At 39.5% G+C, this 19,293-nt stretch overlaps 1 protein-coding gene across 3 annotated transcripts in view; it reads right to left on the reverse strand.

Moving 5' to 3' along the window:
• Window positions 1-19,293, reverse strand: part of GOLGA4 (golgin A4) — a 120,336-nt gene that overhangs the window by 73,276 nt on the left and 27,767 nt on the right. For 2 of the 3 annotated variants that reach the window (XM_011953339.1, XM_011953338.1), the window contains 4 exons: window positions 17,403-17,468; window positions 11,810-12,124; window positions 7,727-7,774; window positions 4,599-4,655 (listed from right to left, as the gene is read on the reverse strand). In XM_011953339.1, coding sequence (XP_011808729.1) covers window positions 4,599-4,655; window positions 7,727-7,774; window positions 11,810-12,124; window positions 17,403-17,468 — 486 coding nt within the window. The remainder of the gene's footprint in view (window positions 1-4,598; window positions 4,656-7,726; window positions 7,775-11,809; window positions 12,125-17,402; window positions 17,469-19,293) is intronic. The other variant, XM_011953340.1, reaches the window with a different exon arrangement.

Below are 19,293 nucleotides of genomic sequence, written 5' to 3' on the forward strand. Positions count from 1 at the left end.
GCCTAAGTATATAGTAGGTTATACCATTTAGGTTTTTGAAAGAACACTCTGTGGTATTCGCACAATGACAAAATCACCTATGGAAGCTTTTCTTGGCTGTATCTGCTGACCATGGCTTTAGGGCTCTTGGCTACATTCCTGTCAATTACAGTTTCCTCTTTGTCCTTCACTGATTCCTTCCAGCCCTCTGGATTCAATCTTGTGTCTTCTGCGTTTCTCCCTTAGAATGCTAGAGGTTAGCATATGGAAATATCAAACAGTCCTTTATCATTCTGGGATTCCTATACTTCACTAGTTCCCTAAATTCAAAATATTCAAAGTCACATTTTACTTATCTTTGTTAATACCTGCATATAATCAATATTTTTTATTACTTTTTCTAGAATGTTTAGATCCTATCTTTTACCACAACTATAACCACAGTCCAGGTGTCTAAAACTTTAGATCAGGGATGCCCAATATTTTAGCTTCCCTAGGCCACACTGGAAGAAAAAGAATTGTCTTGGGCCACATATAAAATACACCAACTATAGCTGATGAGCATTTAAAAAAAAAAAAAAAATCACAAAAAAAAAACCTCACAATGTTTTAAGGAAGTTTACAAATTTGTGCTGGGCCGCATTGAAAGCCATCCTGGGCTGCACGCAGGCCATGGGCTGCAGGTTGGACAAGCTTGTGATAGTTAATTTCCTTCACTAGCCTTCTAGACAGATTCCTTACCTCAAGTCCTCCTCTAATTTAATCCATCCCTCACATATTTGCTAGAAAAATTTTCCTCAAACAATATTTTCAAAGACTTATAAGCAACTCCCTCTTCTCACATTGTTTAAAACATTAATTCTCAAAACACTGAGAACTGCCCCAGCAAAACACTGAGGCACTATCTGGTACACTTATAAGTGTCCTCTATTCTGCCCAACACCCACATTGCCCCAACATCTCTGAGCATATTTTTTTCCTTTTCCTCTCACAAATGTCTCCTGACTTGACATTCCCACAGCAGTAGTCTCCAAATGCTGGTCATGGCCTAAAGAAAGTTTTCAGAGATCCATAGTGAAATAAGAAACAAAAGCCAATGTGGAGAGATTTTCTTGGATCTTAAATTCCTTTCATGGAAGTAGCTGTTACTTTGTCCTGGGAACATGTCCTTCCTAATTGCTTTGGTACTAAAACAACTTTTTTTTTTTTGAGATGGAGTCTCGCTGTCACCAGGCTGAAGTGCAGTGGTGCGATCTAGGCTCACTGCCAAACTCCACCTCCCGAGTTCAAGTGATTCTCCTGCCTCAGCCTCCTGAGTAGCTGGGACTACGGGTGCATGCCACCACACCCAGCTAATTTTTGTTACTTTTAGTAGAGACAGGGTTTCACCATGTTGGCCAGGAAGGTCTCGATCTCTTGACCTCGTGATCCACCTGCCTCAGCCTCCCAAAGTGCTGGGATTACAGGCATAGGTGTGAGCCACTGTGCCCGGGAGCCACTGTGTCCGGCCACAACTTCTTTAATGAAATAATGGCAATAAAAGAATCTGGGTGCTTATTCCTGATGTCTTTATTCTGAAATACAACAGTTAGTGGCCCTATGACAACTCCCTTCTCCCCCACTTCTGGAAGGAACTGGAAGGTAAAATTCATTTCTTCCGAATAATTTCCTACAACCTACAACCTTCCATGCTCAGCTCTGTCACAGAGTGGTCCTAACAGCCCACCAAAACAAAAAACAAACCAAAAAACACTCCTCGATTTATACTATAGTTTTCAGATTTTGCATGTTTTCATTTCTTCATCTAGACAGAAAGTTCTCCGATACAAGGGGGCATCTTTTAATCATGTCCCCTTCTCCCTCTCCCGGCTACCTATACACTATTTTGTCAATATGTTAGCCCAGTGAGGCTTGGGTCAAACTTCCAAGATAATGTATTTGTGCTATGTGAAGCCATTAAGTTGGTGGTAATTAGAAAACTAACACATGTAGGTGGATTAAAAAAACAACAACAAATTCTTCAATCTGTGATTCTGATAAGTATTAATATTTCCTAATAGAGGAAGATAAAGTTACTGCATAAAATCATGGATTTAGACAGGAAAGTTAAAATAGGCCCTTTAGTTCCATATTCCCTTACCTCTGGTCTTTGTCCCCAATATTTCACCGGCTCCTAAAAAATTTAGGTAGAGTTGCAAATCTAACTGGCAGCATTCAGAGTATTCACAGAGCTCCACCCTCTTTAGAAGGTCAACACAAATGCATTTTACCACAGACAAGCATGACAAGGCATGCTTTTTAGCCAGTGAGCTCTCTCACAGTTTTTCTAAGTCCCTCAACAGCAGCAACTGAGTAGATGAGTAAGGCTGGGGCCTGCTAGCAAAGTCAATTCTTTCTTTCTCCATTTGATGTTGCCAAGGAATGCTGGTTCTATAATTTAAATTCGAGAATAGATAGGAGGCCTATCTTTACTAACAGCCAGCAATCACATGGATGCTTACTCATCTATGAATAAAGTAGATGGGTTTCCCATTCATCTGTGTTTTCTTGAGTATAGCTCCCTCAGACGAGGGCTCCTAGTGGAGAAGGGCTGAGTGTAGGAAGGAAAAAAAACAGGTATTCCTGTATTTCCAGATATAGTAACATTATAAAGACGTATTCCTGTCTCTTTATTCAATGCATATTTAAATAATGCGAATGTTTTAAAGAGGATTTATCAGGTTTTAGGCATCAAAACCTGATGCCTAATCTCTAATGTACACTCTCTGAATTTTAAACATGCCTGCTCTCCATTACTATGTGTATCTAATCATTAACTGCATAAAACATGGGCATTTAATTTCTCACCAGAAATACAAGATATCTATCATTAACACCCTTCATTTATTCCCAAAATACAAGATAAGTAAAAAAGAAATGTTAAGCAAAAAGATATTAGCTTAACAGGAAAATCTTTCGGGTAGAAATGCTGTATTATTTGCCTCTCTAGCAAAAGCAAAGGGGCTTTTAGCTACTAAAAGCACTTTCTTTCTATTAATATAAAGCAGGAGAAACAAAAGAGGATACCCTAGCTATCATTCTCTCACTTCCCACAACCCCTTTGTTGCATACACCTAACCCCCATGCATACTTTTCTGAGTACTAACACATTCCCAGTCCAACTAGAAAACCAGAATCTTGGGCAGACCAGGAGTTAAGGTGTTGTTCCTTCTCTATAACTTCCAAAGTGGGTATACATTTTTCTAAGTTATTAATCCAAAAGAAGTTATACAAATTTTCAATAATAAAGGATATCTGTAATTATTTGTATTACTGATGCCAATGCTTGGTCTTGTCAGTATAACAAAAGTAAATTAGCCTGGTTTTCAAAGTCATGTTTAGAATGTTTTAAAGAATTTATTTGGGAATTGTGGTAAATTATATAATCTTTCTTTCCTATCACAAAAATTCAGTGATTTGGCTAAATAAAAAATATTTCAAGAGACTAGAAATCAAACATGATAGCAATAAGAATAAAACTTTAGTGATATAATACAGGAAATTCCTATATGATTAATTCTGATTGTTAATTCACATAGTAGTCTGTCATTGACAATAACAACAAAGAATATTCTATGGGACAATATGGCTATATTGATGATATCATCCTAATCTATACTCCCTTGTTTTTCTTCTTTGTCTCCTCCCACAAATATACTAGCTTTTCTCAATTACTATTTATAGATTTATCAATTTACCTGACCCTTTTAAGGCTATCTATACTTTTTAAATCTGTATCTTGGACTGATAAATTACACAGTTACAATACCTAAAACATTAAACTTACTTTGATTTGTCCTAAAGCTACCTATTTCAAACTTCTCAAAATAACACTAGTTTTGTTAACGAATTAACAGAAAGTAACAAAAACCCATGAAAAACATTCATAACAAAAATAGGTAACAAGACATTCTTCAACAAACAATATAAATGAGTGGAGAGAAAGCACCAATAACAGTAAAATACGCAATTGTTGGGATCTATATAGGAGAAAGCAGAGGGAAGAAACAAGGTATCAGATGGACCTGTCAGCGGGAGAACCCCAAAAAAGTCAACAGGTACTCATTACAAAATAATTTGAGACAGCAGGTCAAACCAGGAGTGGTCTTACCTACTCTGATGGCAAGTGGGTACACGTGGCCCGCAGGAAGACATAAAGGAATTCAAACAGTCTAACTGCTATGAAAAATAACTCACCCCCTAAAAATTACAATAAACGTAATTTATTTTATAAAAAAGACTGATGGTTAGGAAAAACAAAAAGAAGCCTGAAATACTTAACAGAAGAACCCAGTTAACCCTTGGAAGTTGACGCTGACTGTTCATGCAGACAAATGATATTCTGTTGCTAATACCTATATCTATTCTGTTGCTAATTAATTTCATTAATTCCGACAACATATCTTAGAAAAATCATACAAGTAAAAATTTTAAGAACTGACCCCTGGTCTTGGAGGCTGGACTCGTTAGTTATTTGTATAACTAATGAGATGCATATGAAACTACCCTAGGACATACAACAGTTCTGATAAATATGAGATTTAATTACTATTTTCAAAGTACTCATCACTGAAACTTACCTCTCTTAATTCTGCAATTCTCCGAAGTGATTTATCCTGACTCTGACTTAATATACCCTTTAATTGAGAGGGGAAAAAAAACTGGTTAAACAACTAACTGTATGACATAGTAAATACAAAGCAAGGCAAAAATAATTATTTTTAAAATATTACAACTGTTTATCCAAAAATAACCTGAAGACAGAGGACAAGATTAAAATGTTAAAGATGTGACCATATTGAAAAATCTGTTAAAACTTAGATCATGATGTTATAGAACTGTTCTGTATCCTGGCAGTGGCAGTGGTTCAAAATCTATACATTTGTTAAAATGCATGGACATGTAAACCAAACAAAAAGTCAATTTTACTGTTTGTTCAATTTAAAAAATAAAATTTTTTAAAATTAAATCAAATTCCAACTGCAATTTATTTCACTGAAACCTATAATGTGTGGAACACATCAATTAACAACCTGTTCTAAAGGTTTTTGTGGCTTAGAAACAAAATAATTGTCTATATTTAAAAATACAAAACCAGCCAGGCACGGGGCTCACGCTTGTAATCCCAGCACTTTGGGAGGCCGAGGCAGGTGGACCACGAGGTCAGGAGATCAAGACTATCCTGGCTAACACAGTGAAACCCCTTCTCTACCAAAAATACAAAAAAAATTAGCTGGGCATGGTGGCGGGCGCCTGTAGTCCCAGCTGCTCGGGAGGCCGAGGCAGGAGAATGGCGTGAACCTGGGCGGTGGAGCTTGCAGTGAGCCAAGATCGTGCCACTGCACTCCAGCCTGAACAAAAGAGCTAGACTCCATTTCCAAAAAAAAAAAAAAAACCATCCAGAAAACTTCACAAAGAACATCAGATGGCTAAATTAGTAACCATACATTAAAAAAAAATCAAGCTGGCCAGGCATGGTGGCTCATGCCTGCAATCCCAGCACTTTGGGAGGCCAAGGCAGGCAGATCACGAGGTCAGGAGTTTGAGACCAGCCTGGCCAACATAGTGAAACCCCGCCTCTACTTAAAAAAAAAAAAAAAAAATTAGCCGGGCATGGTGGTGCGTGCCTGTAGTCCCAGCTGCTCGGGAGGCCGAGGCAGGAGAATGGCGTGAACCTGGGCGGTGGAGCTTGCAGTGAGCCAAGATCGTGCCACTGCACTCCAGCCTGAACAAAAGAGCTAGACTCCATTTCCAAAAAAAAAAAAAAAAAAAAAAAAAATCGAGAAGCTAATAAAAGAGTAATATTGAGAGATGAAATGACTCACCCTTTCCTGGGGTAGGGTAAGGAAGGTACTTTTCTGGTTTGTGTGGACTAACAAGCAAAACAAGGGGATACAGACAGGCAAATGGCTTACTTATGACCAAGGGAGTATGACTGGATTGTGTTGTGGGGACTTGTAAGTGAATAAAACAAAACCAAAGTTTTTTTCCCAAAAAAACCCATGAACACAGGTTTTGTTTGTTCAGTTTCAAATATAAAATTTTAAACGCAGGAACATGCCATGCTGAGAATGATGAAAAACTGTAGTGCAGTAGTTACAAGCACATGCTCTGCAGTCAAATTGCTAGGAAAAAGATCCCGGTTCTCCTCCCTACCTCTTACAAGCTGTGCAACAATGAACGAGTCACTCTGCCTCAGTTTCTTCACAGGAAAGAGGCTAGAACTAAATATACCAAAATGCCTGGCACACAGTAGGAGCTCAATAAATGTTAGCTAGTACAAGCAGCATAGGTAAGAGTGTTGGCAATACCTACAATTTTAATTTCACTGGCTCTATTGAAAAGATATTTGCCTATTTTAAAAGGTTTCTAGGCATGTACACATGTAGAAAACAGAGCAAAGCATTCAATTTTATGTTTTTTTTTTTTTTTTTTTGAGACGGAGTCTTGCTCTGTCACCTAGGCTGGAGTGCAGTGGCATGATCTCGGCTTACTGCAACCTCTGCCTCCCAGGTTCAAGCTATTCTCCTGCCTCAGCCTCCCGAGTAGCTGGGATTAAAGGTGCCCATCACCACACCCGGCTAATTTTAGTATTTTTACTAGAGATGGGGTTTTACCATGTTGGCCAGGCTGGTCTCCTGACCTCAGATGATCCACCCGCCTCGGCCTCCCAAAGTGCTGGGAATACAGGCGTGAGCCGCCACACCCAGCCAAATTTTATCTCTTAACATTATTGAAATTTGGAACTAAGAAACCACCATTCTTTACTGTCACTTAGTGTCAGACTTACCTACATCTAAAAATAAAAATCCATAGGCAATTCACAGAAGAAACACAAACAAGATACTTACCAAACTTAAGAGTAAGGTAACCTTTTGAGAATGAATTCATAGAATATTAATAGCACAATGGGTTAAGGCAAAATTACCTCCCACTTCAATGGACTGCATGTTTCAGAAAACATTATCAAGGCCAGGCACAGTGGTGCACACCTGTAATACCAGCACTTTGGGTGGCAGAAGAGGGTGGATCACTTGCGGTCAGGAGTTCAAGACCAGCCTGGCCAACATGGTGAAACCCCGTCTCTACTAAAAACATAAACATTAGCCAGGCATGGTGATGGACACCTGTAATCCCAGCTACTTGGGAGGCTGAGGCAGGAGAATTGCTTGAGCTGAGAGGCTGAGGTTGCAGTGGGCCGAGATCACGCCACTGCACTCCAGCCTGGGTAACAGAGCGAGACTCCATCTCAAAGAAAAAAGAAAGAAAACATTATCAAATAAACTAAAAACTCTTTGCAATCATCTTATTTCCTATGTTCTACAGACAATTAGAACATTGAATTAACAATAAATAACTGGTGTTACCACTCTGCATGGAAGGTTAGACATGTCTTTACTACTAAAACAAGGAAGCAACCTGTAGACTGAGACACTAGAAAACATGCTTGAGAGAGGCATGCTGTAAATTCTAACTTCTTAAACATTACAGAGATCTGTAACTCAAGAAAGCTCATCCTTAACAGAGGTAAAATCTCTGGGATCTCATTCACTTTCTCTTTATCGAAACCTCCAATAATGTTAAAACAAGTTTAATACTTTGTTCATATGCACAATTATTTAAAAGGAAGGGTTAGAAATATCTTACTATGTAAGATCTTTCTGATTTAAAAATTATGACTTAATAATACAGTTGACAAATGACTTACTTGTAGCTTTTTCTTCTCTCTCTGAAGCATCTGATAAGCTGTAACAAGCTAAAATATAGTCATCAACATTAGTCATTCCTAAATAAATGCAATTATTCTAAAGTCCACTAAAAAATTCTTTATGAAAGTCAAAAAATAAATTAGAAGGGTTCTTATAAGATAACCTAATTAGATGCATGACAGCCAAAACTAACATAGGACATACATTTCTAAAAAATAAAATGTAAATTTGACAGACATTAAATCTCCATATGACTTCATCTTAGAGATATACCTCTAAATTTTAGTACCTAATTCACAGGTGGTGATTCAAGCCAGCTTGCCTAAAGGCAGGAGGCTACTCAAACTATAGTCACAGACTAAATCAGCAACAGCATCACCAGCAAGTTTGCTTGAAACAGAAATTCTTGGGTCCCACCCCAATCTAACTGAATGAGATTTGGGAAGGGTGTGGAGAGACAGGAAACTGTTTTAATGAGCTCACCAGGCGATTTTTCTGCTTTGGACTATAATAGACCATGTAATTGATTTCTAAAAGTTCCTTCTGGTTATAGGGTCTGTGACTATAGCTCTGCAAAAATCTGAGCAAAGAACCTCATAATCAACAGATGAAAACTAGGAATTCAAGTCCTTAAAGAGACATTTAACCATTTAACCTAAATAGGGTATTTCAACATTCTAGCACACCCTGATGAAATTATGGATTAACAAATCTTTTCAGCCTGTAAATTATAAAACATTACTCATCTAGGGCCAGGTACAGTGGCTCATGCCTGTAATCCCAACATTTTGAGAGGCCGAGGTAGAAGGATCACTTGAGCCCAAGAGTCGAGACCAGCCTGGGCAATTTAGTGAGACCTTCTCTCTATTGTAATTTAAAAAAAAAAAAAAAAAAGTTACTCATCTGAAGGCTAAGTACATGGCTCCAGTGAATTCTTTGGATCCTACTTTGGAAGTGCTAAAGAGATAAGCTGCAGATTTAAGAGGAAGCATCCTCTATTACAGCTTTGCCATTTACCTTGGAAGGCTGCTGTGTGTCCCAAATGCCACAAGTGGTATCCTGAATCAAAACACAGGCAGCAATAGGGCCAGGCATGGTGGCTCACACCTGTAATCCCAGCACTTTGGGAGGCCAGGACAGGAGGACTGCTTGAGCCCAGGAGTTGGAGACCAGCCTGGGCAAAAATAGCAAAATGGGCTGGGCGCGGTGGCTCAAGCCTGTAATCCCAGCACTTTGGGAGGCCGAGACGGGCGGATCATGAGGTCAGGAGATCGAGACCATCCTGGCTAACACGGTGAAACCCCATCTCTACTAAAAAATACAAAAAACTAGCCGGGAGTGGTGGCGGGCGCCTGTAGTACCAGCTACTCCGGAGGCTGAGGCAGGAGAATGGCGTGAACCCGGGAGGCGGAGCTTGCAGTGAGCTGAGATCCGGCCACTGCACTCCAGTCTGGGCGACAGAGCAAGACTCCGTCTCAAAAAAAAAAAAAAAAAATACAAAAAAATTAGCAAGGCGTGGTGGTGTGTGCCTGTGGTCCCTGTTACTCAGGAGACTGAGGTGGCAGAATCACCTAACCCTGGGAACTCAAGGCTGCAAGGTGAGCTGTGATCACGCCACTATACTCCAGCCTGGGTGAAGGAGTGAGACCTTGTGTCAAAAAAAAAGCAGCAATGGAAGGTGAGTCTAGCAACAAAGAATGTAAAAAACAAAATTCTGCCTAAGACCAGGACTCTCCGCTTACTATTATCATAACACCAGACAGAAAACCGGTGTTCACAGCCGGGCGCGGTGGCTCACGCCTGTAATCCCAGCACTCTTGGAGGCCGAAGTGGGCAGATGACAAGGTCAGGAGTTGGAAACCAGGCTGGCCAACATGGTGAAACCCTGTCTCTACTAAAAACACAAAAATTAGCTGGGCATGGTGGCGCATGCCTGTAGGGTGAGGCAGGAGAACTGCTTGACCCAGGACCCAGGAGGCAGAGGTTGCAGTGAGCCGAGATCACACCACTGAACTCCACCCTGGGCTACAGAGTGAGACTCCATCTCACAAAAAATAGAAAAATGGTGTTCACATTTACCAGTGTAACAATCCTGCACATCCTGAATATGTATCCCTGAACTAAAAGTAAAAGAAAAAGAAAAATGGTGCTCAAAAAACGGGTGGAGGGGGGTGTGTGTGGAAGAGTAACCCAAGAATCAGACGTCATTTACAACATTATTTCATCCTAGGCACTAACAATGCCAAAGAGAGGTAGAGACAAAGTCTATGAGTTCTTTCGATCCCATTAAGCTGCCTGACTGAGACAGCACAGAATACTAGAAACAACCAGAAAGACCTAAAATCAAATCCAGACTCTGCAACTACAACCTGTCCGACCAGCAAGTTACCAGGCAACATCAGCAAGTTACTATGACTCTCCAATTCTTTTTCTACAAAATTGAGCTAATTAACATCTATAGGAATGGTACAATATTACATGACATTATAAATATAAAATACACAGGACAGGTGTAGTGGCTCATGCCTATAAGAACAGTCCTTGGGAGGCTGAGGCGGGAGGATCGCTTGACCTCAGGAGTTCGAGACCAGCCTGGGCAACATAGCAAAACCTCATCTCTACGAAAAAATACAAAAATTAGCTGGGTGTGGTGGTGTGCGCCTGTAGACCCAGCTACTTGACGGGGCTGGGGCTGAGGCTGAAGGATCGCTTGAGCCTGGGAAGTTGAAGCTCCAATGAGCCGTGTTTGAGCCACTGCACTCCAGCCTGGGCAACAAAGTGAGACCCTGTCTCAAAAACAACAACAACAACAAATAAATATAAAATACACAGTGTCTAGCATATTTAAATACTACTACCCCAGCTTCAAACTTAAAAGCCATGGTTAAGTTAGTGAAGAAACAAGACTAAAAGATTCATGACCATTATTAACTTTGGTAGAAATTTAAAAATAAAAGTTAAAAAAATGTAAAGGAAAAAGGTGCTTGATTCTACAAGTGCCTCATGACATACATGGCTTTAATGCCTTGTTTATATCTCTGGGTGGGTTCCAGCCAGCCTATATATTTAAGCCTGATAATTGCTTCCTATTTTGTCAGCGCTTCATAGTTTAAAAAGATATCTTATCTTGTATATTTCATTTGGGTTTTTGTTTTGTTTTTGGTTGTAGGATAAAATTACTCACATTGTAGTCATAATTGGAAACAGAAGTTACAGCCATCTTTAACATACTGACTCTGAACTTTAGTATTCATTAACTAAAATTAACTACAACAGTGATTTACAAACCATAAGACATTACACATTTTAAGATAAACAAACAAAAAGATATGGACAACTTACTCCAAAAAGGCTTTCCTGAGAAAGAACTGTTTTAACTGCATAGGATGCAGACGGAATTCAGGAAGGGCAACAAATAAAATTTAGCCTGAAAGGAAGATGCTACATTCCTAAAGGACTGAAAAGCGAAATGGACTAGCATTGACTTCCTTCCTCCCTTAGACCAAACAGGGAGTGTCATTCTCACAGGTTTAGCTATGAAAAGATTGATCCAAGGCAAAGGTTTAAATGTAAGTACAATGAGAATGAACCAAATCTGTCAGATAATCAGGCTACCTAAAACAATTTTAGAGTCAGTAATAATGGGAACCTCGTTGGCAGATGAGGTCATTTTGGAGTCACATCAGTTAGAGAGGAATGAAGGAGAGGATATGAGAACAGAAGATGAACTCCACACTGGGTGTTCAAGTGACCTTGAACAGAGGGACTACGAAAGGAGAGGGGAACAGAATGTAAGAACCAGAAGGCTACAGACAACAATCTTTTCCAAACTTTTACCAAGAGTCTTGCCAAAGGGCCACTGTCTTTACTTAACTAGATACTGAAAGTCTTTAACTAAATATTGCCACAAACTACACACCATTAGTAACCAGGATATATCCAGGGAATTAACAGTTTAGCCAATCACAGGAGTAAAGCAATGGTGTTCACATTTACCAGTGTAACAATCCTGCACATCCTGAATATGAATGAGAGAACAAGAGGAAGAAATTTTTGTACAGGCAAAAAGATCATGCGCCTACCTCAGAATATTTTCCTCTGTAGCTACTTAAGCTTCGTTCCATTCTTCGCAACCGCTGAATCAACTGTTCTTTGTTGAGACTGTCTGAATTCCCTACCAAGTCTTCAGCCTCGCTATCCATATCGGAGGGTGGATCAAAATTGGCAGTAGAACTGTCCAGGTCAAGTCGATTCAGGGATTCTCTGGAAGATGTTCGTACCAAAGACTCTTTAGAAGAAGACCGGAATAGAGATTCCTTTATTGGACTTCGAAACAAAGACTCCACGGAGGGCACCCGCAGCTGGAGCTTCTGTGCAAAAGAGTGGGTGTCACCTGCCTGCAACCAAAACCCAACAGAATGTGTGGGTTAAAATACACACATTTAGACTTCTATTACCCCTATCACCAGCAATAATCTAATAAAAGTTCTAACAAGTTGAATTTATATTCCCGACATTTTACATAATACATTGTTTTCTGAAAAACAAGACACTTGGTTATTGCTGAAAAATTGTTGGACCTGGAGTCAGAGGACTGGGGTGCAGGTCCCAGGTCTATCACCTAGAGATAGAATGGCTGCACATCTGTAAGAAAGAAAAAAGCAGTACTTTCCAAGCTGACTTCACAAGTGTATTGTGAGGATTCATCCACTAAACTGTAAGATCCTTGAAGGTAGTGACCATCTGCATCCCAGTGTCTAAAATGTAGGTATATACCATGAAATGTGAAGTGTGTAACTGAACTCGAGTGGGCTTTATCTAGAGGGTCTTTATGGATGTGGTGATGCTTGATCATTCTCAAGAAAAGAGGCGAATAGGGGCAGGGGGAGGGTAATATGTAATGAACCCACTTTGTTTAATAAGGGAACGTGAGGCAGAGTTGACTAGTAACAGCCAACTCTGCCCTACTTACCATTTGTCTACTAGGAATAAAAATAAGCATTAACAAATCATGGAGGACAGTTGAAAGGTCTGAGTTAAGAGTCCCTCTGCACAAATCAGTAACTCCAATGTTAGACAGTGATAAGCAAGACCTGTCTTCCTAATTAACTGGAATAACAACAAATTAATTTAGTCACAATGAAAAATAATATGACCTAATTCAACTAACTGTTCCAAGCAGTATTATTTTGTTCAGGTCACAGCAGTCAATATTCAACGATGTCTCCTAGAAACTCATTCTCATTAGTTAACAACAGGGTCACTGTATGATCTCAAAGGTGCCAGGAGTGAAATACTCCAGGGAATCTGACATCATGAGGAGGCAAAAAATACAGGAAAAAAAAAAAGATTCTCTTCAGTTTAGAGTTTAAAAAATCAAAACAGAAATGTTCTGCTCACAGATTCTAGAGATTTAATAATACTGGGCAAGGTAGGAGTAAGAGCAGATGATATGCCCCATGCCCTTCATACACCCAGATATATCACAGGTGGTTTAAAAGAGTAAAAACTGGAAATAACCCAAATGTTTATCATTAGAGGATACAGTTTATAAATTATAGTATATGGAAAGCACTCCCCAAGGCAACTTGAAAAGTATGTCCTGGGCTATAAAATATTTTCAAAAAAAAGTTAAAAATAAACAATAATATATGGAAAGAAGTTCAAGATATACTATTAAATGGGAAAGGTCAAATTATAAAACAACATGTATATTGTGAACTCATTTTGACTAAGTACTCCTCATCCAAAAACCTTGGAACCAGATTTTGGAATATCTGCATATACATAGTGAGATGTTATGGGGATGAAACCCAAGTCTAAACATGAAATTCATTTATGTTTCATATACACCTTATACACATAGCCTGAAGGTAATTTTACATCATATTTTTAATCATTTCTGTACATGAAACAGAGTGTCCACACTGAACCGTTAGAAAGCAAAGGTGTCACAATTTCAGCCACAAATACAATCTGTGGTTGTGTCTGGCACCACCATCATTCCTGACACTGAACTTACATGCTACTGATAAGCAATTCTTTTCTTATGCTTATTCATCCATAAGTACTTCACAGTAAAAGAAATACATATATGACATACCATTAACACAGTAAAAAAAAAAAATGTGTTCAGGGTAACTAAGCAGCACAGTAGTAACATCAGAATATCTGTAATAGCTGTTAAGCAACAGCAACAACAAACAATGATAAGCTTTCAGTCTCTATCTACGATGCTGTGTTTTGATTGAAAAGTTACTCTACACTGTATTTTCTTTTTTTGGGGGGGTAAGAAGAAACACCAGAAGCAATTGAGGAACGAGGAAATGGGTCCACTAGGGAGGGGGAGGCATTCTGCTAGATGGTTTTTTAATTTTTGTTTTTTTTTTCTTCTTTGAGACATGGTCTTGCTCTGTTGCTCAGGCTGCAGTGCAGTGGCGTGATTTCAGCTCACTGCAACCTCCGCCTCCCAGGTTCAAGTGATTCTCGTGCCTCAGCCTTCCAAGTAGCTGGGAATACAGGCACATGCCACCACACCAGACTAATTTTTATATTTTCAGTAGAGAGGAGGTTTTACCATGTTGGCTGGCCTGGTCTCAAACTCCTGACCTCAGGTGATATGCCCACCTCAGCCTCCCAAAATGCCAGTATTACAGGCGTGAGCCAACATGCTGGGCCTCTGCAGGCCTTTTTGACATTTTCAACAAATCTTCATACAACAGAGCAGAGAAGAAGGAAAAAAAAAAAACACAGCAAGTAAAGCACGTAAGTCTTGGGCCCATGTGGAGCATCATGGGGAACCTGCCCTTGGCGCCATCTGGCCTGCACATGTGCCACTGTGTAACCCTTTGTGGACATGCTTGTATGAGAGAATCTGGGTATGCCTGGAAAAGATAATCTTACAGCTAGAGGGTGAGGAGAGTCTTTTTTCCCTTGGGAACACTGAATAAACTATGTTGTACACCAGTGTTTCGACTCCAACTCATCACCAGGTGAGGTGTGAAGTTTTCCACTTGTGGCATCATGTGGGTACTCAAAAAGTTTCAGATTTTGAAGCATTATGGATTTCAGATTTTTGGATTAGGGATATTCAATCTGTGTAGGATACTTTGCCCCAGACATAAGAGGGTCCACAGGCTGCTATGTTTTAAGAACTCTAGGGTGTGCTTTCTACCACGTCTTCAACCTTGCTGTGAACTATGGTTTCCTGCTGCTGTCAATATGCTCAAACATAGTAAGCATTTCCCCCTCGCTTCATGTATATACACTGTTTTTAATTCGTTAAACCCAAAATCAACTTTTCAGAAATTTGTTTAAAATAAAAGTAAACAAGCCAAATGTGATGGCTCACATCTGTAATCCCAGTCACCTGGGAGGCCAAGGTGAGAGCACTGCTTGAGCCCAGGAGTTTGAGGTTGCAGTGAGCTATGACCGCACCACTGCACTACAGCCTGGGTGACAGAGAGAGACCCTGTCTCAAAAAAAAAAAAAAAACTGAGGGAAGGCATCTTTTTGTTACGAGAATGAATGAGATCATATATGTAAAATGTTTCATATATGTCTAATACACAGTATACAATAAATATCATTTTATTTTTTAAGAAAATATCTGTAATATTTAAGAAAGCGCAAAGCCCTCAGTGAGCTTATTTCCTGAATATCACCTACATTCATTCTTTGTCTAAATTAAAATTCTGAATTTGTTATAAAGTTGACTCATTCAAGTTTTTGCATTCATAACTATAGTCTTTTTGGACTATTCCATGAGAGAAGAAAATACGCACTTCAGGCTGGGTGCGATGGCTCACGCCTGTAATCCCAGCTCTTTGGGAGGCCGAGGTGGCTGGATCACCTGAGGTCAGGAGTTCAAGAGCAGACTGGCCAACATGGTGAAACCCTGTCTCTACTAAAAATACAAAACATTAGCCTGCTGTGGTGGCAGGAGTCTGCAATCCCAGCTACTTGGGAGGCTGAGGCATGAAAATCGCTTGAGGCACAGATTGCAGTGAGGCGAGATCACGCCATTACACTCCAGCCTGGGCAAAGGGTGAAACTCTGTCTCAAAAAGAAAAGAAAAGAAAAGAAAATATACATTTTAAATCATACTCTGTAATAGTATTATTTAAAGATCACTGGATATGTTCAGTACAGTGCTGTTTAGACTGATGCCTCCCAATATTTTACCCCTACTTCATGGAACTTATAGAAAATTATGTATTTGTAGAGAATTTGGGATTAACCAGAGTGGCTGCTCAAGACCAGAGTCAACAGACCCAGGGACTTGGGCTGTCTCCAGAACCTGACCAGCCTCACTGACAGTTATGAGGATCTAAGCTCACATGACACCCATCCATGGAGTTCGGGAAGCCCATTTAAACATTTGTTAGACAATACTTCCGAATGTTTTGTCTATGTAATTTAGTTCACGAATCAACTTGTCTAGACTCATGCCCTGGGTTTGCAGAATTAGAAATACTACTATTTTACTTTAGGGACTACTAAGAACAGCCAGGATAATGATAATAGTCATCACTAAAACCAAAGTAAACAAATGTTCATCTCCGACACTGCTATCACAAGGTTTTTTTTTTTTCTTGAGACAGGGTCTCACTCTGTCATCCAAGCTGGAGCACAGTGGTATAATCTCAGCTCACTGCAGCCTCCACTCTCAGGCTCAAGCAATTATGATGCCTCAGTCCCCTGAATAGCTGGGATTATAGGCGCATACCACCACATCCAGCTAATTTTTGTGTTTTTTCAGTAGAGACAGGGTTCTGCTATGTTGGCTGGGCCATTCTCGAATTCCTGGTCTCAAGCGATCCATCTGCCTTGGCCTCCTAAAGTGCTGGGATAACAGGCATGAACCAGTGCACCCAGCCTGCTATCACAGTGATTTTTTTTTTTTCTTTTTTGGAAGGGTTCAAAAAAAAAAAGACTTGAGCCCCTCTCTATAAATAACATTTTAAAATCAAGGACAACCTAAACTCTAGTAGTAAAATACACTTTAAAGTAGAGAATACTTTAAAAGATCTCATTCCCTCCTATTCCCCTTCCACCTTATATAACTCAGTATGTCTCTCAATATGGCTACCTCCATGATCTTTTATAACTATAAACTCAGATCACAGTTTTTCAAAAAGTTTTTACTTTCTCATAATTATTATTATCCTCTTTTTCTTTGGACAGAGTCTCACTCTGTCGCCCAGGCTGGAGTGCAGTGGCACAAACTCAGCTCACGGCAACGTATGCCTCCTGGGTTCAAGCAATTCTCATGCTTCAGCCACCTAAGTAGCTGGGATTTCAGGCATGCCACTCCAGGCTGACTTTTTCTATTTTTAGTAGAGACAGAGTTTCGCCATGTTGGCTAGGCTAGTCTTGAACTCTCGGCCTCAAGTGATCCGCCCACCTCAGCCTCCCAAAGTGCTGAGATTACAGACAGGCATGAGCCACAGTGCCTGGCTTCGCATTAATTTTTAAAATGAGAAATAATACAATCCTGCTTTCACTTAAAACTTTTTCCAAGAAACCATGAGCAAACCTGTATTTACCATATACACTGTATTGAATATTTGGACATCACCATTTCAATGTGAAGTCAGATGCTAATAATTAATATAGACTAACCAACACTCTGAAATGACTTGTTATTTTCTAAAATAACAATTAGTAACAGACCTGAGGAATGCTTGGTTCACTTCCATTAACACTGTCAGAAGATTTCGAGGCATGAGTAGATGCATTCTAAGAAAAAGAAAGAAACATTGTAAAGCAAAAGAACAAAAAACTTAAGGTTTAAAACTGTTAAGAATAAAGCCCATATACCAAGACCTATTAGATACATTTATCTACTAAACAAAATTAGTAATTGTTCATTTATTAGAATGTTTTCATGCAAGGCAAAACTATTGTAGTACGGTAAGTATTTTAGAAAATTCATTTTGCTGTAATACATAGAACTCAACAGCAAAGATTAGTATGTAGCAAAACCTATTTCAAGCTAGTCACATACCTCTTCTCATTATGTCCCCAGTTTTTCCCCCATAACAAAAATCAACATCAGGGAATCAATGAACAAATCTCACTCAAACAGAAAACTATCCAGAAAAGGAAGTAATGTCAATTTTTTCCTACAATAAAATAATACTCAAAATTATTTAGGCTAAGCTCTGAAAAATATATTGACAGCAAGAAATGGTAATGCCTCATTCATTTGAAGTTAGCAATCTAAATGTTTCAGAAGAACTTAAAAACCTCTTCTTACAGATGTGAAAGATTTTTGTTTTGTTCTGTTCTGTTGGTATGCCAAAGGCTCCCAGTTAAGCAACATTCTACTGATTACATCATACTAGCATAGATTTCATGATACTAGATGAGATTCTTTGAGGTTCAAAATTCTACATTGCATTTATAATTCACTAACTAAAATTAGTTAGAACTATAGAAGTAACTCATGATAAAATAACTTTCATGTTTTAAACAAAACCATTCCACCAAATGCCAGCCACTATGTTTCAGTAGTTACATCTTGCATTTTGCAGTTTTGCAAAGGTGTTTTCTACTTTTTGAACACTGATTAGGTAGTTTGAAGGTAAGAAATTACTAATTTTTAGGTGTGATAAATAATATTGTGGCTAAAATTTTTTAATCCTTTTTTTCTGAGACAGGGTCTTGCTTTATTGCCCAAGCTGGAGTGCAGTGGCATGCTCACAGCTGACTACAGCCTCAATCTCCCAGCCTCAAGGGATCCTCTCACCTCAGCCTCCTCAGTAGCTGGGACTACAGGTGTGCACTACCATGTCCAGCTAATTTTTGTACTTTTTGTAGAAACAAGGTTTCCCCACGTTGCCCAGGCTGGTCTCAGGTGATCTGCCCTTCTCAGCCTCCCAAAATGCTGGGATTACAAGCATGAGCCACCATGCCCAGACATCTTTATCTTTTATAGTAGTGGTCCCCAACTTCTGGCATTAGGGACGGGTTTCATGAAAGACAATTTTTCTACAGACCAGAGGTGCAGGGATGGTTTTGGGATGATTCAAGTGCATTACATTTATTATGCACTCAATTTCTATTGTTATTACACTGTAATATAAATAATTATACAACTCACCATAATATACAATCAGTGGGAGCCCTGAGCTTGTTTTCCTACAACTAGATGGTCCCATCTGGGAGTGATGGGAAACAGCGACAGATCATCAGGCATTAGATTCTCATAAGGAGCACGCAACCTAGATCCCTCGCATGCGCAGTTTGTAACAGGGTTCACACTCTTGTGAGAATCTAATATCATCACTGATGTAACAAGAGGCAGAGCTCAGGTGGTAATGCGGGTGATGGAGAACAGCTGTAAATGCAGATGAAGCTTCACTTGCTTGCCTGCCTCTTACCTCCTGCTGTGCAGCCTAGTTCCTAACGGGCCATGGACCTGTGCCTGGAGGTTGGGAAGCACTGTTTTAGAGATATGTACCAAAATATTTACTGATGGAACAGAACTTCTGAAATTTGCTTCAAATACCCAATAGGGTGGGAGTGGGGAAGCCAGGGGGAGCTGCACAAGTAGGCAAGA

Source organism: Colobus angolensis, unplaced genomic scaffold (assembly GCF_000951035.1).
Source record: "Colobus angolensis palliatus isolate OR3802 unplaced genomic scaffold, Cang.pa_1.0 Scaffold36, whole genome shotgun sequence".
NCBI lineage: Eukaryota > Metazoa > Chordata > Mammalia > Primates > Cercopithecidae > Colobus > Colobus angolensis.